This window comes from Anomalospiza imberbis, chromosome Z, assembly GCF_031753505.1.
Source record: "Anomalospiza imberbis isolate Cuckoo-Finch-1a 21T00152 chromosome Z, ASM3175350v1, whole genome shotgun sequence".
Taxonomy (NCBI): Eukaryota; Metazoa; Chordata; class Aves; order Passeriformes; family Viduidae; genus Anomalospiza; species Anomalospiza imberbis.
In genome coordinates, this window is record NC_089721.1 from 47,498,391 (window position 1) to 47,518,021 (window position 19,631).

Genomic DNA, 19,631 nt, shown 5'->3' on the forward strand with positions numbered 1-19,631 from the left:
GAAGGTCTGCAGTGGAAGGGTAGGAACAGCTGTTCAAGCAGTTGTGTAGAAGGATCCATACCTTCCAGAAGGAGTTTTGGGGGAAAATGTTGCTGTATTCCTGGCTGCAGGAGCTATTGCAGGTGCTGGAGGGCTGTTCCCTCTTTCCCTGTTCAGTGATGCTTTTACCTTCTTCCTGAGGTGCATCTGCTCTTTTTGTTCTGACCATATGTGAGCAGGTACAGACAACAAATTGAAAATAAAGCATTTATTTCTTGTTAAGTATCATATTTCTGAATGCTTTTCTATTCATGCTTTGTACTAATGTCAGATGTGATTTGAATGTAAAATCTCAAACCTAAAAATTTGTCTATACTTCTTCCATTCAACATCCTCTTTGGTGAAAAACAGCTGCTTGAGTCAAAGTCAAAATATCCATTTTGATAATGTGCTAGAAAAGTTTTCCTTAGATCTGATGATAGTATCAAGACTTGCTAAGGTTTTACTTAGTTTTGTTTCAAGTGATAAATCACTGGCATCTTTTGCCAGTGGTTCAATATCGCAAATATTTCCTTGTAATATTTAAGAGTTAGATAAAGTAGTGCATTTCTTTTCAGTTCAAATGTCACTGAAATCAAAGGTCACAATGGATCATATAACAAAAATGACATCTGAAGCAAATTTTGAAGGTCTTGTTTTAAAATGCAATTTGAATTGCAAATGAGGGAGAAATATTGTAACTTAATTCAGAATATGTCCACCATCTCTTGAAAAGAATATATATAAGCAAGCTAGCATTAAAAATACTCTTGTCAATGCCACCATTTGGCCACTGAAATCTAAATGATACATGGGGCTTGGCACATGCCTAAAAAATATCTCTCTGTTATTTATTGTTCCCTAGGACAGAATTCAGTAAAATCTGGTGCTTAAAACATTGGGAAAGGAAAAATAAGAAGCACAGGTTGTAGGACAGAAAATGAAATAGCTGCATCTGTGCAGGATTTTTGCAATTTAATACTCATGTTTTGCATTATAAAGATGGCAAGAATGGTCCAGGAGGCTTCCAATGCAGTCAGCACACACTGATGAATGTGACACAAAAATAATTACAGGAATAGCTTAGAGATGTGGTTGAAGTTTTACCACAGTCAGAGGACACCTGACGTGATGTGCCTAGGAAGGCTGGAGGTGGTGAAACCATGGCCTCAACCAAAGCCTTATCACAGAGGATGCCTGTGGGACTGCATTATTCGGGAGGCATTATTCAAGAGGGACTTGAGAGTAAACACAGGCATGTTAGTTAAAATGAAATGTGAACAGGGACATAGCATTGGTCCAGTTGAATGTTTAGGCTTGGGGAACATCTGGAATCCTCATTTGTTCAGGCTTTTTCATGCAGCTATGTACAATTTAGTTTTAATAATCAGCTCAGCACCCACACAGTGACTAACAAAATCACCTCAATCTAATGAAAAAGCAGACAATGTTATAGCTGTCTTACATTTATGAGGTAGAATGCCTAGTTCAGTCCAGAATTAGATTCAGTGCATAGCTCCTACGTGTGCATTTTAACCTCATGATTTTTATTAGACAGCATGAGACCTTGCTTAATGTGAAAGGTATTTTCTTTCCTTAGTTTGAAGTGTTAGGAATAATGTTATACTCTTTTAGAATCCAGAAACAAGCTTAGTAGTTAAAACATAAATAATCTATCAGCACTGAGTGGTAGAACAATATTTCCTGTGTATTTTGCTTTCTAGTCATGTATTTGCAGCTACAGACTTGTATGATATCATTTTTTTATTATGATTTTTAAGCTGCATTTGACATAAGTATAACTTCATATAGGCTTATTGCTGCTCTGTAATAAAGATTTTATTAAAACAGCTTGATTTTTATAGCTGTTCTTCACCATTAATATTGTAAATTCTTTACTATACTTAAGGGAAGTATTGGAGTTTAGACAGATGCTTCTGTGAAAATATACCACAGTGTTCAGTTGTGATGGTCAAGAAAACAAAATCAATCTTTTATGGGACCTGCTAGGCAAGAAATAGATACCAAACTACTAAATATCCACTTTCCACAATACCAATTTGTAGTCAGTCCACCATTGGTGTACAGCTCTGATTCCTCCCAGAAGAAGAATCAAGTTGAAAAAGGTTTGGAGAGGGGCAGCAAGATGATAATAGGTAATAAATGGTTTCTGTGTGAGGGGATACTTGAAAAATTATTAATCTGGGAAAAAAATACTTCAGATGGTATCTTGAAAACCATAACTGCTATATGATTGGTATGAAGAGGATGGATGGGAATTGAGTGTTCACTGCCTCTCTCAGCGATGGGAAAGTATGAGGAGTCACATTCAAAACAAACAGAAGGAAATGTTTCCCTCTGCAGCAAGGAGAAAGATTGTGAAGATGCTGAAAGCTGGTAAGAAATCAGCAGGCAAGTTGGTAGAAGAAATCCCATGAAGGGTTACAGAGTATGTAGAAATTACAACTATGCAGGAAGTTCATGAGCAGAAAATAATTGTTAGCTGAGAAATGCCTAGAGGAAACATAATAAACATTTGATGTGTTTTCCCTTTCTTATAGCCCCTATTTATGACACTGGTAAAGATCAAACAGAGGTCTAGATAAACCTATCATCTGATCAAGTAAGGCTTCCTTATTAGGAAGGATTTATTTACTAATTTAAATAACTTTAAAATCACAGCAATTTTGGTGAAATCATAAATACACATCTGAAGAAACCTAATGGATGAAGTTGATAGGCTTCATTCTTCCTTTCATATGCTAAAACTCATAAGAGGAAAAGACTTTTTAAAAGTGTTCTTTAGACTATGTCCTTCATTTTAATTACATTTTCTTCAAAATTTTCCCCTTACACATCTACAGATCTTAAGGAAGCATCTAGGAACCTGAATCTCTACACCAATTTTGGATCTAATAATTCTTCCTAGTATATATTTTTTTAATATCTATTAAACTTTCAGTCAATTCATCAGTAGCATGGATAATAATGACATATGCTTGTTCCATATAATGTCTATATATAGCATAAATGCACATTTCCACTGTAGCATTAGCAGAGATGTAACATTTTCATTTCTGTGTCCTTGCAGTAATAAAAATGTCAAATATAATTACTAAAATAATTAACCATTGAATGAAAAGCTCCTAATTATTTTTAAATTACTTTATTTCTTCTAAGTATAGTATAAGAATTACATGTGGTAAACAATGCTAGAAGATCATTTCTGTAACATAGTGTAACAATAAATGACTGTATTCTATGCTTTCCTATTCTGTACTGCATTCAGCTTGATTTTCAAGACAATTCAGCATTGTTTTTTTAACAAATCTGATGATAAAGTACTTGAGAAGCCTGTTAGAAAAAGAACAAAGCATACATAAATACAGCTCTACTGGGTAAAGGGCAGATTGCCAGCCTCTAAGATGATACTAGGAATAAATTTCAGTTAGGAAATTAAATATTTTGGAACAGGACAATGATTCCTGAGTTAATGTTCAGACAGGTAAATTCCTAATGCTTCAAGAATGATATAAAAGTGCTTGTAGTGCTTATAATCACACGGTGTTGAAATGAGGCTTAGAAATTTGTCCTGATCACAACATGTAATAAGGTTATACTGGAGCATTGCCCTCCTTTGTACTAGTATAGCTATAGAAATTTGCAGGTACAGGGTTGTTATTCAGAGACAGTGGAATTTTCCCATTTGATTAAGGAATACTAATCACATAAGTTTGCAATAGCATTGATGCCGCTCCAACACCATATCCTCCTCTAATCCTCTCTGTAATTTGCTTCAGTAATACTGTTTCCTGTCCAACTTCTCTGTCCCCTGCAAAGTAGAGAAAGGCTTCAAACAGCTCTCTTTCCCCAGTGAAACCTGTCTTTAAATATTTCTCTTCACACCTCATGAGCAATCAGTACTGAGTCCATTGCTAACTTTTAATACTTTGTTTCATAAACAGTGAGGTGAGTGGAAGATTTAAAGAATATGTATGTTTTTATCATTAAATGGACAGCATCCACCTCTGAAAGCACTATTTTGCAATTGTACAATATTGAAACAAACACCCGTCTCTGTGTACTGGCTCTTTCTTTATTACTCCTCAAAAACTAGAAATATGTATGGCGCTGGTAGTTTCATTGCCACACAGTCCTAAGTTAATGCACCTTCAAATGTGCAAAGATAGTTGTAATTACCTTAACATGAGTTATATATGCCAACTCTGAAGTCCCTACCTATAAAATGTCCTAGTGCCACTGGGTGACATATGGGAATTAATATAACCGGTGTTTCTTCTGTTGATTTCTTAAGACAGAAGATATGGCTTTTGCCCCATGTTACTCTGCAAGCTGCAACATGAATCCAGGATCAATCTCCATAATTTTGTCAGGTTCAAATACTGAAGTTTCACTTCAAAATTTGTTGAGATATTTAACCAGTTGTCTCAGTCATGAGATCTTTCCTTTCTTTGCCTCACTCTTTATCCACCCTCTCAACCAAACCAAATTCCCTAGTGTTAAAAAGCAAGCTGTCTTTACTTGCTAACTCCACACCATATTCTTTACCTCACTGAAATGTTTACTAGCTGCTTTCCTGGCTCCAATTTTGCCTTTGTCGCTCTCCACAGACCATCTTTTGTCTGATCCTGTATTTAAGAGATCTGACAAGATAAGCACGCAATCTCTGGTTCAGAAACCTCACAGATCACAGGTTTGCTGGAAAAGAATGTGTTTGTTTGTGTGTGTGTGTGTGTACATACACAGAGAGTATGTGCATGTACATTCTTAATATATACATTAATATTTACAATATATATGTATGTATGTATTTTACACAAAATACTTAGGGAACCAAGAGACAAAAGCAATCTCAGATTAGCCAGCCTAGCAGAAGCTTCTCCACTTGTGTGATGGTTTAAAAGTTGATGCATATTCTCAGCCTTGCCCAGTCTGGCCCATAAGAGCTAACGTGCAAAACAGTTTCATGTTTGTGCATTCATCACTACCAAGGATGGACAGAATATTTTTCATGCATTAGGTACATCCTTAATGATAAGGAAAGGAAGGTATGTAAGCCTATGTAGGAATAGAGAGGAGCTAATGCAAACATGGTGGTGGGGGTTAAGAGTCAAAATACTTTATGTGTTGAAAACTTTTGAAGTAAGTAACTAAACCTATTCTAATGCTAGATACTAAAATAAAAATTGAGGTGTTTTTCATATGAAAACATTGTTCATCCATGTTAATATCAAGAGGGCACAGTAAAGAAGTAGTCCTCAAATTTGTGAATACTCAATTTTGGTTAAAGTTACCAGCTTTTAATTAGGATGAAAACAATGCAGCTGCTTGTTTCTGAAGGACAAAGGTTTGTGTTTATGAAAAGTTATATGCACTACAGTACAGCAATTTTGGTGGGAAAACAGTGACAAAACCCCAGTTACTTTGGAAAAATGCTATTGTTGATTATTTGCAATATATTTCAACTGTGTATGGATTTCTCACAGTTGCCCAATAAACACTGCTTTCATTCTTTGGAGCTTAACAGTTTCTCCTGTGTTTTCAAGATTTTCCAGCTTTAGTACAGTGTTTCTTTTGATGGATTGGTTTTCCTAAGTCAAACTTAAGAACTCAGAGCATCTTATCACACTTTGACCAGCTTGCTTTCTCAGGGGCAAAAAAGAGAGGAGACAAAAAGCCCATCAAGGCTTGTGCCAGTTAAATCCAAGCTCTCAAGGGATTTGTTTTTCTTTTGGTGTCAGATTAGATGTTCAAACCAAGCGGTGCTGTGGGGCCATGGGTGAGTGCCCACTGAACCCTTAACAAGGCTAATCCTAGAGCAGCACATTCCAAGCAGCTAATGTGTGCAAGGGCTTTGCTGGCTCCCATGTCGCTGCGCCGCAGGCAGAGAGAGTGCCTTGCGCAGGGGCAAGGCACAAACGTGTTATTAGCAATGACCAGCCGTGGCGAAACGTGGGCAGCAGGGTTTGCTCCGTGACAGCTTTAAACACCAAGTCCGATACTCAGGTAACGAAAAGAGAGAAAGAAAATGTTCTTGGTGGGATTTTGCAGTGAGGATAATAGAGCGATTTACCCAGAGAGTTAAACTATGAATAAACTGAATTCAAGTATGGCATGTACTTTATGAATTCACTGTTGACTTTAAATTGTCTCATTAACCATTACTGAAGGAGTATTTGAAAAGAAAGAGAAGATAAGCTTCCTGCTCTACTAGTCTTGAAAATACTTTGCTATAGTCTTCTAAACTTTTTATTACTTCACTAATTTGCATTATAAGTAAGAGTTTATTGCAGACAGTTTAGTTATGAATATGTTGATTTCCTGAAGGTATTCTGTCATGAAGACTCTACAGGAAGTACCATAATTTATTATATATTTATTTATTATATATTAATATAATATCTTTTGATATTATAGCTTTACAGTTCATTGCAAATTATATCTGTTGCAGAAAGATAACTGGCATAGGGCAATGCAACCAGATGCTTTCTTTTAAATTTGGAAGGGCAAGGAATTACAAGATTAGTAAATCGCATATTTTTTCATCACAACTCTGCCAGGTAGGAGAGTACATTGTTTGAGGTCTAAAAGCTGGAAAGTATCTTTACTTGATGTGAATAAAGAAGATTTTTAGCCTATTATTTTTACAATATTACCTTTGAAGAAGTGTGATGAAAATTCAAATATAAACTATTATTTTTGTTATTATTTTTTTTTAAATATAGCTGGTTTACTTTTCCACTTGCAAAAACAATATGAGAAAGAGTAGTAAAACAAATTTTAAATGTCAGTTTCTTGGGTTTTGAAAGCTTGCTTTTATATCTAGTGAAAAAATTTCAGTGAAGTACCTTTTATGGCACCTTTTCGTACTGGAACTTGAGATAAATTTACCTAGTGACCACCTTTAAAAAAGATACATTAGTTCTATGTAGCCAGGAAATTCACCATGGTAAATTGTTTACAGAAAAGGATGAAAATAGTAATCTATTTAATAAAGGATATTTAGAAGTTATAATAAATTTAATCTCAAGGCCGTCTTTCTTAGGTGAAGTATAAATCTTTTAGCATTCAGAATTTCTGTTTAACTAAACTTTGTTTAAACAAAACATATCTTGCCCAACCTTCTATAATACATTAACCTTCTGTTTGCTGCCACAAGAAAAACCAGTCAAATATAGTTTTATTTAATAGTTTAAATAGACTTTTTTTTTTAACTGTAAGTGATGCTAGGTATCTGCTATTCCTACAAAATATGAAGTGTAGCGGATTTTTCAAATAAAAATGCAAGGAGACCAAAGATAAAATTTTGCTAAATAGCACCAGTAGCCACTAGATCCAGCAAGGAATTATTTTCTCTGTAAAAAGCAAAGAATTAATTCTGTATACTGGGACTGGTAAGTTGTAGATGTAGCTAGAAAGTCTTGTGACATTATTTTATAGTTTGTGCTAGTGACATTCACCGACTCCAAGAAATTTCTTTATTTCACCGTAATTTTCACATATTTCAGAAGAAGAGGGCTCTGGTTTTAAACATGGAAAACAGGATACAGATAGAGTTGACAAGAAGGTAACATTAGATAGTGATGTAACATTAGTTAGTGAAAGTAATACGTAGGTATTACTTATATAACCTTGCATAGTAAAAAGTAACATCAGTTAGTTCCATCGGCAATTTAAAAAGCTTTCCTTTCATAGAGGCAAAATGCTCATATTTCTTTTAAATTGTTCATTTCACATTGCTTAATTCTTAGAGAATTTTGTAATAGTCCATAGTTTATAGTTCTGTTTATGCTGTGCAGTTAAGTTGGTAATTTTATTATTTAAATGTGTTAAGTTAATCTGTTTTAAATTAATTTTCAAAGGAAAGCTTCAACTCCTCTCCTTATTAAATGAAATAATAGAGCTTTATGTGTGTGAATGTTTTAGGGAGCTTGCCAGAACTCATATGATATGGAGTGAGGATTCCCTAGATAATTAAAAATATTTCAGAACTCTGAAATTCTCTCCTTTCTTGTTTTGCGTTTGTCCTTCTCTTTTCGCTTTTTCTTTCCTACCCATCCCTCTGTTTGAAAAGCCTTCTTTTGTATCTGACAATTAAGACTATGTTGCAGGAAATTTCCTGCTTTTATGTGAATATGTGATGGATGATCTTGAGTGTTATGAACAACCATAGCTACTATTTTAGAGGCTACCTTCCAATCCTCTGACTCAATGTATTAAATTTTTCTGTGTCTTGTTTCAGAAACAGATCATCCTCTTTTTTTATTTGTTTCCTTTCTTTTTTTTTATTTTTTTTTTTTTTTAAATCAAGGTGTCCACATAGAAACCATAGTTTCTGCCTCTGTGTCAAACAGCACTCTCAGTGCTTGTGTAAAAATGTTGTTTCAGGTAATTTGGTTGGTTTGGTTGTAGTATTTTTCAATTAGAGCTGGCTTAGTTGTATCACTGATATGGAAACAGAGGTATTTTAGTGAGTAAGTGTAGAGGCTTTTCTACCATGCAGAAATGTTTAGAGTTTGAGTTAATACTTCTCCAGAGATTTCTTCCTCTGTTGTGAGAATATGGTAACAGCATCAAGGTCATCTGGCTAGTGAATAAGAAAAGAATATTAAAACCTTGTGTTGGGTGCTTAACTCTAGAAGGGAACCATAGTTCTAATGGAATGTTTGCCCCCTGCAAAATATGCACTGCTTATCTGAAGAGTCAGTGAAATTTCCTCTTCTGTTGAAAGCTTTTCTACAGTTTTACTATAAGTTGTATATAATAAGAAAACAGAGCTCAAGGCATTTCCTTTCTCTTTTTCAGGCACAGAAATCATGGATAGAAAGAGCATTTTACAAGAGAGAATGTGTTCATATCATACCCAGCACCAAAGACCCCCATAGGTAATTGCATGTTACTTATATGAAAGTTGGTTAAAAAAGAAGTCTCTCTACATATGTATGCATAGACTGGATCCAGATACAAATATTTTGTAAACTTATTTGTTCAGAAGGTGGTTGAATTACATTTGGAGTGATGGATTACCATGGTAACTATTTGTTTACATTTCAAAACATTCAGGAGAAAAAAGGTAAATCAAGGGTGGGTCAGCATCTATGTTTAATTTCCTTATCTTCTTAGCTCAATGTTCAGCGCACTAAATATTTACCTAAATTGGATGTATGACACACAACACTGTCAAAAGCAAATACATGCATTGAACTAGCAATTTAAAATTTGTGCTAATCCATGCAAAATCTGAATACTTGTCCTCATGTTACTTGAAGAAAAGAGATGTTATTTAATTTAATTTTGTACATATTTAGAAAGAAGCATGATTTTTTTGAAATACAGGAGAGTCAAAAGTAAACAAGACACAGGGAAAAAAGGTAATATATATACTTTGTTGTTTCCATACGTAAAGGTTTCAGGAAAGGAACCAGCAGAGTTGAAGAGGGGTTGGGTCTTTTAGTAGTTTCTTTCCCTGTCCAGTTTATATACGCATGTGACTCAGGTTTTCTGTTTGTTTAATGTCATAGGTGTTGCTGTGGGCGTCTAACAGGTCAACACATTGGACAGCCTCCAAGCGCCTCCGTTACTCAGAATGAGAAAAATGAAACCAGGCTTGTTCGCAATGACGTCCAGTCGGAGAAGTGGTCCATCAGCAAGCACACGCAGCTCAGCCCGACGGACGCTTTTGGAACCATTGAGTTCCAAGGAGGAGGCCACTCCAATAAAGCCATGGTAACCATGTTTTTCTCTTAGATAAATAATGCTGCTAGCTAAAAGTAAGCATTCACAAAGAATGGACAATGTTCTTTCTTAACTTCATGCTAAAGCATTATTGAATGTACAACCAGAATGTATGTTTTTATGTATCAAGAGTCAAAGTGTGGGTGAAAAAATTAACTGTAAAAGCTGGAGCACAGTGTAAGAGGAGATAACTCTATGAAGGCTGAAGGCACATTAATGTGCTGCTGTCTTAATTTTATTCTACTGGCTACTCATTGGTCTTTTTCTGAATAATTTTAGAATTCAACTATGATTTCCCATTGCTGGCTGTGTCTGCAAAGCTGACAGATTTTAAACATACCAAATTCCTATTAATATTCCTCCAGACATGTATAGGAATGTAGACCAGTTAGACTTATGGTTCATATTTCAATGAAATAAGAGGCTCCAGGAAGTTTCTAATCTAGAAACTACAAAATCCCTTGATCAAGGAGTTACTCCTTCCCTGTGGAGTGATACCAAAGTGCATTGATCTGAAGGCTTTGCTCCACTAACTTGGAGAAACATTTCCAGCACACACGCTAATCCATGCCTGTATTTCTTCTGTGTAATATTATATTAAAGGAACAATCTTTCTGGCTGTATCTGAAGTGCAGAACATGGATCTTTGGGAATGACAGAGCAGGATGTGCCTAGCACTTCATGGCCAATATACTGCTTTGGCAGTGAGGGCAGAAGCTGAACTCCTGGGCACTCTGCAGAATAACCTGCCCAGCAATCCAGTACTGTTTTCTGAGCGTGAATTCTTCCCAGCAGGTGACTCAGATCTGTCATAAAAAACAGAGATTAGAGACAGTGAAAACAGAGTTGCAGTGACTACTCAAGTGGATGGTTCTGTTTGTGCAGATGGATGGCTTCTTTTGAGAGAAATTAGAAAGCACTGCTGCACCAAGAAACAGAAAATTAGGTAGTTTCTCTGAGTATCACAGACATCATATGTTCAGTTGATAACCAATCACCTAAAAATCTGCAAGGCCAGAGGTCCAAAGATACAGTAATGAATGTTATTAACAGTATATGGATTCCTTGCATTGGATCAATTTTATGAGAAGGGATAAGTGGGATCAGTTTTATGAGAAGGGATAAGAGCTTTTTCAGTGATGTCCTTGAAGATTGCTATAAAGCAATAAACAGCCCTGCCCAGACAAAAGTAGTCTTGGGGAGCCAAGAAATGATGAAGGTTTTAGGGAAGCTGTTGACACCAATTGTCTCAGAGGATTTCTCATCTTTGCTGGGATTCTGTTGTCCTGGCATAGTGCCGGAAGAGACAGGACATGCTCTAAGATTCATGCTGTGTGCTCAAAGAAGTACATTTGAAGTGCAACTATAGAGATAAAACTGGAAGTCAGCATAAAGGAAAGAAAAATATTGTCACAGAGTGCAGTCAGGATTGAAACCATGAACAATTTAGAAAAAAGAAAAGAAGAGAATGGAAAAAAAGGGACTTAAACTCTCAGAAAACTAAATAACGAGTTAAAACTTAGGGATAAATAAAGACAATGCATTTATTGCTGGAAACTCTCCAGATTTATTTTGTCAGACTCAGAATCAAGAACCAAGAAGTTGCGCATGCCATCTATTCATAATCATTAAACCCCACCCAAAACATGGGAATAAAACAAATTCTCCATTCATTAAAAAAAATAAAGTATAAAATATCCAGAAATTTGATTATTCCACTGGTGGGAAAAGTTCTTCAAATTAAACAATCCAAAATATATCTCTTAAATGGGTTTTTGATTGCTTACCACCAGTGAGAAAAATACCTTTCATAAGACCAAAACACAAATGAGGAGGCTTGTGTAACAATTTAAATGGAAACAGATAAAATAATTTTATTACAAGCTGTTTGCTACAGAAGCAGCATGAAGATGTCCTTGTGTTTATATTTCCATTCCTAAACATTTTTTTAGGGTAGACTGTGGTCAAAAAGTTTCCTAACTTGTTGTTGAACTTTTATTAATAGAAAATTAAACTTCTTTTGCATTTACTGGGTACTGGGATTTTCCCATAATAAATAAAATTTAACAACTCCAAAGGTTTCTGTGGAAGCCAGGAATTTGCTCAATCAAATAACCCACCAAGTTTTTTAGCAGAGAAGGGAAAAAGGAGATTTATTGATAAAATAAGGCTTGAAAAAAAAGGAGCAAGTACATAGCAGCTCTTGGAAATGTTCTTGTTCCAGAACTGTACATTCTCAAACCCAAGTGCAGAGAATCTGATCAGTGTGGAAAAGGGAAGAAAGATAAAGGGGAAAAAACATGATAAATATATTCCTTTCTAAAAATGTATTAGTAATTTTCGAGGTACTGGCTACCAAATAGCGCTAAAGCATGCAAGCTGGTTTTTGCTGGCAATCATGGTAGGCTTATATTGTACCTATTGACTAATAAAATAACTTTACAAAGCAGCAAGATTTGGCAAGTTGAACAAATCAAGGAAAACCTCAGAGGGAAAAAATGGCATTAAATTTTCCGCCTATCCCCTATTTTATTTCCTGAAATGGATGTCCACATGTGAAAATTATTAAGCAAGGGAAACACCGAACTGAGCAGTATTTTCTTGGTCTCTGCTAACAGTAAAAGTGTTAAATTTTTCTGAATTGGACTTCAAAGAATTAGGTAGGGTTTGTTAATAGGACCCATAGCCTTAGATTTATAATTGGGAAACCAGGAGTCAATTAAAGGAACTAGTTAATGCAAAACTGACAGATGATTATTTCCTCAATTTGAATTAACAGAATTAGATTTTAACACAAAATATATAGTAAGTGTACGTATACTTTCCATGATACAATATTATATCAATTGCCACCAGACAACAACAAATAGCTTTTTAGCTGTGGAAATGAAAAATATGATGAAATGCTGACAGAACACATGGATTTGGAACAAAACAGCAAAGATATAGGTTTACATATTGTAAATAGAATTGACTGGGCCATTAATTTCATTTCAACAGCCACATGGAACAAAAATTCCCAAACAGCATGATTTTTGCTAATGCCATGGAATTGTTTAGGTATCTTCAGTGCAGCTGCACTACCCTCCTTAAATCAATCATGCAAATAGTTTTATAATTTGTGCAGGAAATTATATAGAAACACATAGCTGAGATTAAGTAACACTGGTCTACAAGATCAGTTACTAAAAAGCCTTTTCATCAATTTCATGCAACCACAGATGATCCTGCAACAGGACTGTGGTATTTAGATCTTTGTCAGTCTCATACTTTCTTTACAAGTGACTCATCCCATTAATATGTAAGAAATGCAATTAACTATTTTGCTTGTCTGCATTTATTTTGGTTATATAGCAGATTTTCAAATTTAACAACTGTAAAAATATGTGTGAGTTATGTGGATGTACATCAATTTTATTAATAGGTTTTGCAAATAAAATTGATAAAAATACAGGAAAAATAATAAAATATGATCTACTTACACTAGTTGGCTTTTTGCAGTTTAAGTAACACACTTATCTAACTTTATACTAGCATTTTATTAAATCAGAAAGCAATTATCATGTGAGTGATTCCATTCCAATTAAGAGCAATATTCTGAAATATTTTTAAATGTATTCTGTTCATCAGTGTACCAATTAAGACAATCTTGCTGAGATGCCTTGTGCATTGCACTTTTGAGCAATCTAAACCTATATTTTTTAATATGCTATCTACCTTTAGACACCCACACCCACACCGCCACCCACCCACCCACCCAACCACACACACACACACACACACACACACACACACACACAGACTTAATGCTCTCTCATTAATTGGTAGGCCTGGATTGCCTATAAACTTCTTTAAAGGATTGCTCTTTGCAGAACTAAAATTTCTTTCATCATGTTTTTTCAGGGTTAAATGGAAGATGGCTGTTTGAAAAGCCTTTGGTGCGTTAAATAGATTCCTCCTCGCTGAATGCATTTCAATGCTACATTTCATATGCAGAGTAAAATTCTAAAATAAGATTGCAGCTGCAAAAGAAAGGAAGTTTACTTCAGTATTATCTGCTTAATTTTTCTTATGGTGCATGGAAACATGAAAGTACATCAGTAGAATTCCAATGAACATTAACAGTTACTTAGACAAAGTTGCTAATATTCAGGTCCTTAAAACTTAATTATTTGGAAGTCAGTCACAGAAAAAGGTGTTTTTATTGGTTTAAAATGCATTGAGTTTTTAAAAAATGTATAAAAAGGATGCCAAAAGTCATCAGGGCTTTTGAGAAGAAAAAATAGATAACCAGTTAACTTGCATAAACCATGAAAAGGCAGCAAACATTGTTCTGTTATAGTAAATTAATTCTTAAAAATATTTACAGAATTTAAAAGATGGTGTTCTACATGGAGAAAAAGGGGAAATGACACAGAAAAACCTTTATCCAAAGCCCATTTAAATCAATGAGGGTCCTTTCACTGATTGCTTAGTGGAACTTGAATTAGGCATTAAGGGGCTAAGAAGAAATAACTTATACAGAACCAATCTGGTTTTAGTCTAAGTAGCAGGTTTTTTTGTTTGATTAAGTGAGAATTATATATAATTTTTTTTTTTTTAATTGAGGATCACACTTAGGGGCAACCGGTCCTGTAGTGATAGAAACTTAAATAAGTTGCCAAAAAGAAACAGAGGAGTAATGTTAGAATGCAGATCACAAAATATTGACAGAATAGATTTACTTTCAGAAATGCAACAAAATTCTGAGTCTCTCTAATTTATTCACTGACACTCTCATCTGCAATCCTTCACTAAGTACTTTAATGAGACAACTGTGCTTAAGTAAGAGTAGTAATTCTATTTCTCAGGAGCTTTGACTTTTGCCCTAGGGCACTGGAGTTGAGCTTGGAAGTGTCTGGCTGTTTGACTGATGGTGGGCATAGGTTTGTTTTAGAGAACACCTGACAAAAAAAGTGAAATAATTGCCAACAAATGCACTCTTGCTGAGTACCACTGTGCTGGTCTAGGGATGAAATGGACATTGCAGCTCGAGCTTGATGCTTTGTCCTTTCACTTTCTGTGTTGATGCCAGTCAGGTCAGTCTGTAGGTTTTGTGATTCAGAACTGTACTTTTGCTTTCTAACTTGCTCTGCTTTGCTGACACATAAAAACTGAATTCTTGTGTCCTATCCATATACTTCTCCCATACAGAAAGGGCTAAATAATTTCCCATTAGAACTGATAATGTCTACAGCTGACAGATACACCAGGCATGGAATTTCACAGAACAGCAACAGAGTGGTTTGGCTAAGATTCAAATTTTCTATCTGCCTCCAGAGGCTATAGCAAGAGAATTCAGAAACAAAAGAAATACTCATTAACATTCTAAGCAAAAACTGATAGGGATAAATATTCTATTACAAGATTGGAAGACATGAATTTTTGTACAGGCTAAAGTGGCCTTAAAGGTGACATTTATAACTTAATGTAAACTTTTTAGAATAGGACAAAAGAATTCTCTTTTAGTTACTAGCTAACATATTAAGTAATGGCAAAAGAGTAAATTCAAGTATGCCAAACTAAAAATTGCTTCTGTAAGAGCAAAAATTATTCAAATAGTCATAGAAATTGAATGGTATGCCCAAAAGAAAAATCATGTTTGGCATCCTTGCCAAAAACTCCTAAACCACTAAATCTTATCTCACTTGATTTAAATTTTAATTTACATGAAAGAAACTTAGATATTTATTTTTCCCTAAATTTCCACTTTGTAAAATAAAATTATACAAAGTATAAAGGGGGTTTTCCTGCAGTATAAAATAGAAGCATTTGCTTCCAACACAAATTGTCTACATTTCAAATAAATGCAAGAAAATACTTCTTTCTTAATCACTTTATATATTTATATTTATTAGAATTCAGAGGTCATTATATATAAGAAGAGTAATACATAAACTTAAGAAGGTAGGGACAGTGAAATCACACATTCTGAGGTATTTTTAAAAAATCTAAAGAATAAAAAAACCAAGAAAAAAGTACTCACTGTCCAGATTAGATAATACACATCTGATGCAATTTGTGCCTTCATCTTAGCATCATCCCAGATGATGCAATGGCATGTTTGTATGGTCATTGCCAGTATGAATTCACCTTAATTATGAATTAATGAATTCAGTATTAATTCACCTTAATTATCTTCTGAAGACTTGCAGTCTGTCTTCACCACAAAGCAGAGTAAGGTACCAGTGATTCCAAACCAAAGACTCCATAGTTTCACAGCAGAGTTTTCATGGAGGCCCCATGAAGGATGTTGTCTGTGAATGTCTCCAGGTGCCCTTTGCAGACTCAGATCTCCCTTAAGACAAGAAAAAGGGAAAAATTATCATTCTTTTTATACCCCTCTGATGTGTTAATACTTTGACAACCCTCAAATCCCAATTTTAAAACTTTTAATATCTCAATCTAGTCAGTGGGATCAGGTGTGATACAAGATTTTAACTCACACTGAAAATTGACTGAGTAGCTACTGAGGAGGCAGTTCTTCTATATTAATAAGCTTGACAGACATGAAAACTGTGGTTTTTATGCCCAGTAGCTGTTGTGAGTTTGCCTGGCTGCTGCAGAGAACATTACTGATGCACTGGTGTGAACGTGCATTCCCAAGTTCTTGCTCAGCTTTTGGTTTGGCTGTGCCCCCCCTCAACTGATTGTGCAAACAGGCTTCTACTTCCAGAAATGTTAACAGTAGATGTTTACTGTGCAGCAACCCATTCTTGCAAAAAAATTCTGTTTATTAGCAGTTTTCTCTGGAAAATGTCAAGTCCTTATTTTTTATTCAACTAGAAAGGTATCCACTTTATTATCATATGGTATTGCTAAAAAATAACAAACTTTTGGCAAGAAATACTGGTTAGACATGTCAAAAAGGGACAAAATGATTACATAATATGTATGGATATTATACTACCTGGCACGTTACAATAAACAAATTAGGACTAGTTATTCCTCAGGCTGAAGGCAAAGGTATACACCTGATGTCTGTGCTGACAACCCATCAAGAGAAAGACTGCTGAAGTTGCTCTACAGGTATTGATTCAATCAGAATTTGGACAGACGAGTGCTTTCTGCAACTCTTTCTGCAACTTTCTTTCTGCAACAATAATAAAATAAAAAAAATTTATTTTATTAAGAGGGTTCTTCCAGATCTTAGCAGCTATAGAAATAATTTGTTTCACAGCCCTTTTAGGATCTAGAGTTTTCTAAGGCAAGATCATGAACCTGTACAAATTGTATATAGTGAGCATTCTTTCATCTGGAAAGTATTTGTTTAGTTGTTTTGCTCAGTTTAAACCTATGTATGCTTGAAGAACTGTTTTTATCTGCCATTTCTTACCTTTCGAGGGTTTGACTTAGGTAATTTGAAAATGAGGTACAAGTAAATACACAGTTGTGACCCTGACTCCCTAGGTCACCTTTGGCAGACCTCTTACATTTTTGGTCCAGTTTTTGCATTTATACATTGTAAACATTAATCTTTCAAGCATTGCTAAGAATTTTGAAACAATTCATTTCTTAATTTCCTAAATAAAAAAAATTGTCCAGCCTGTCAAGTGCAAGTGTTCCATTATTCCTAGTTTCTCAGCTAGGAAACTAATCATCAGGTTAGCAAATAGTTACTGGTTTTGTCATTAAAAAAGTGATCTATTGGGCACAGATAATATACATTAGAAACCAGTAGGTATAAACAATGTTTTTTCTCTACTCTCTCCTATTGCCCTTTTTTCTGCAGTATGTACGTGTGTCTTTTGACACAAAGCCTGACCTTCTTCTGCATCTGATGACCAAAGAGTGGCAACTGGAGCTCCCCAAACTTCTCATCTCCGTGCACGGGGGCCTTCAGAATTTTGAACTTCAGCCAAAACTCAAACAAGTCTTTGGAAAAGGACTTATTAAGGCTGCAATGACAACTGGAGCATGGATATTCACTGGAGGAGTAAACACAGGTAAGAGCAACATTGAATAAAAGCACAGTGGTATCTAGGAGACTTCATCACAAAAAAAAGGGGGGGAAAGTAGGAATTATGAGATTAGAAAGCCATTCCATGTTTTATTTTATTAGTCATTTCTGTACTATGTGAAAACAAGAAAATGTGAAGTTCACACCAACCTGGCAGCTGGTATAAAACAGAAAAAAAGGTTTGCTAAGTATGAACAGCACACTTTGGAACTGAAAATAAAACCTCCTGCAAGGCAATTGTATTAGTATATCATCAAAGAATACTTTATAAGATCAGCTGTAAACTGCAGGGAAGGACTACTAGTCAAAGGACTCCAACTCATATTACACAAAACTGAAAACACTTTCATCCAGAAAGGATATTTATTTTATTTAATCAGGGGACCCAAAGTATTAAAGGAAAAAAGTTCTGGTTTTTGGATGTGGTGGCAAACTTCTTCCTTACTTGTAGAGAGTTCAACCTAATTTTCTGCTATTACATTTTCATCAAGAGCAATATCTGCCATTTCTAGTCAAAGAGCATCTGTGATACACCAAACAGGTCTCCTAGGGACCCAAGACAGCAGCTGGCCCAGCTCTGCTAGCAGACAGCATATACACTTTGGGAATAAGCTGCAAAATGTAGGTCCCTAGACAGAAAATTCTGACATTGACATCTCAGTTACCCTCCCTGAAGGAGGCAGAAAGGGGGAGAGATTCAGGGGAAAATCAAAAAAGTTCTTCTATTGAGAACTGAAAAAAGTTTTGAGCTAGGCCATGAACTTGTAAATTCTTATGTCATTCTCATTTGCTGCAGTAAGAAAGCTATAATTTTTTTACTTTAGTAAGAGTATATCTTCTTACTCTCTCTGGAAAATAATGTAATCATTCTGTCATGTGTTAATTTTAGTGCTAGGTTGTCGTGGTTTGACATGGAAGTGATTTTTTCAAGAAGTTGGGTCAAACCAATCAGTGGTCAGGTTTGGATATTGGCACCTGAAGTGACCACTGAAGATAGGGATATGCTTCTGAGAACACAGGGGGTTAAAAGCAAGAACTCCCAAGACCTCGCTCTCCTTGGTTACGGTCAGGGTGCTGTGCAGACCTCCCCTGCCCAGCCATGAGGCTGGGTGGGGGAGGGGAAGCCATGCGGCCTGGCCGAGGTGAGCCGAGGGGTAGAAGGACTGGAACCGAGCCAGCTCCTGTGGACGGAAGGGTGGAGAGAAGCGGAGATGCCTTTGTCATTCCCCCCCCACAGAGGGAAGAGACAGAAAGTCCGGACGGCACCTGTAACTTTGCCAGCACGGAGGAGAAGGAGGGTGGGGGGAAGGTGCCCAGCCTTGGCCTTGGGAATCGGCTGCTGGGCAGAGATTTCAGCCGTCCAGGGAGTCTGAACTTTTAACCCTTTCCTGGGAAATGAAAGCTTTGTAAAATATTATTTTAGACAGTCTGGGATCCGAAATGATGGAAGAGGAAATTGTTGAGTTGAATGGAGATGATGGAGTGGCTTGTGGCTGGACTTTTCTTGTTAGCCATAGACTGAACCAAATTCTCCTGACAGAAGCTGCACTTAGGGGGCTGCGTTGGTGGGCCAAGAGACCTGTTTCAGTGATTACCAACAGAGGAGTGGAGAGAACAGAGGAAAGTTGAAGAAGGTGTGGAGAGGCCCTCTGTCTTCGAGGAAGAAGAAGAAGAGAAGAAGATCTCTGTTCTTGGACCCTCAACCCCAGGGGAAAATGGGCGGGACTGTAGTCCCAAAATGAGATGCTGAACTGTTGTCTCTTTTGGTCCATGGCAAAGCATCCTTAAAGGAGCCCTGTGAGCAGTCTGTCCATGCATGGTGGTGAGAGCACTGTGACATGGAAAGGAGAGTGTCACC

The 19,631-nt window shown here is 35.9% G+C and overlaps 1 protein-coding gene across 9 annotated transcripts in view; it reads left to right on the top strand.

The window, feature by feature from the left end:
* The window catches only part of TRPM3 (transient receptor potential cation channel subfamily M member 3), a 397,058-nt gene that overhangs the window by 250,660 nt on the left and 126,767 nt on the right, over positions 1-19,631 (top strand). For all 9 annotated transcript variants that reach the window (XR_010994252.1, XM_068175852.1, XM_068175854.1 and 6 more), the window contains exons 2-4: positions 8,845-8,924; positions 9,561-9,765; positions 17,546-17,759. Coding sequence is in view for 8 of the 9 variants with exons in the window: in XM_068175852.1 (XP_068031953.1) it covers positions 8,845-8,924; positions 9,561-9,765; positions 17,546-17,759 (499 nt within the window). In the remaining variant the exon portion in view is untranslated. The remainder of the gene's footprint in view (positions 1-8,844; positions 8,925-9,560; positions 9,766-17,545; positions 17,760-19,631) is intronic.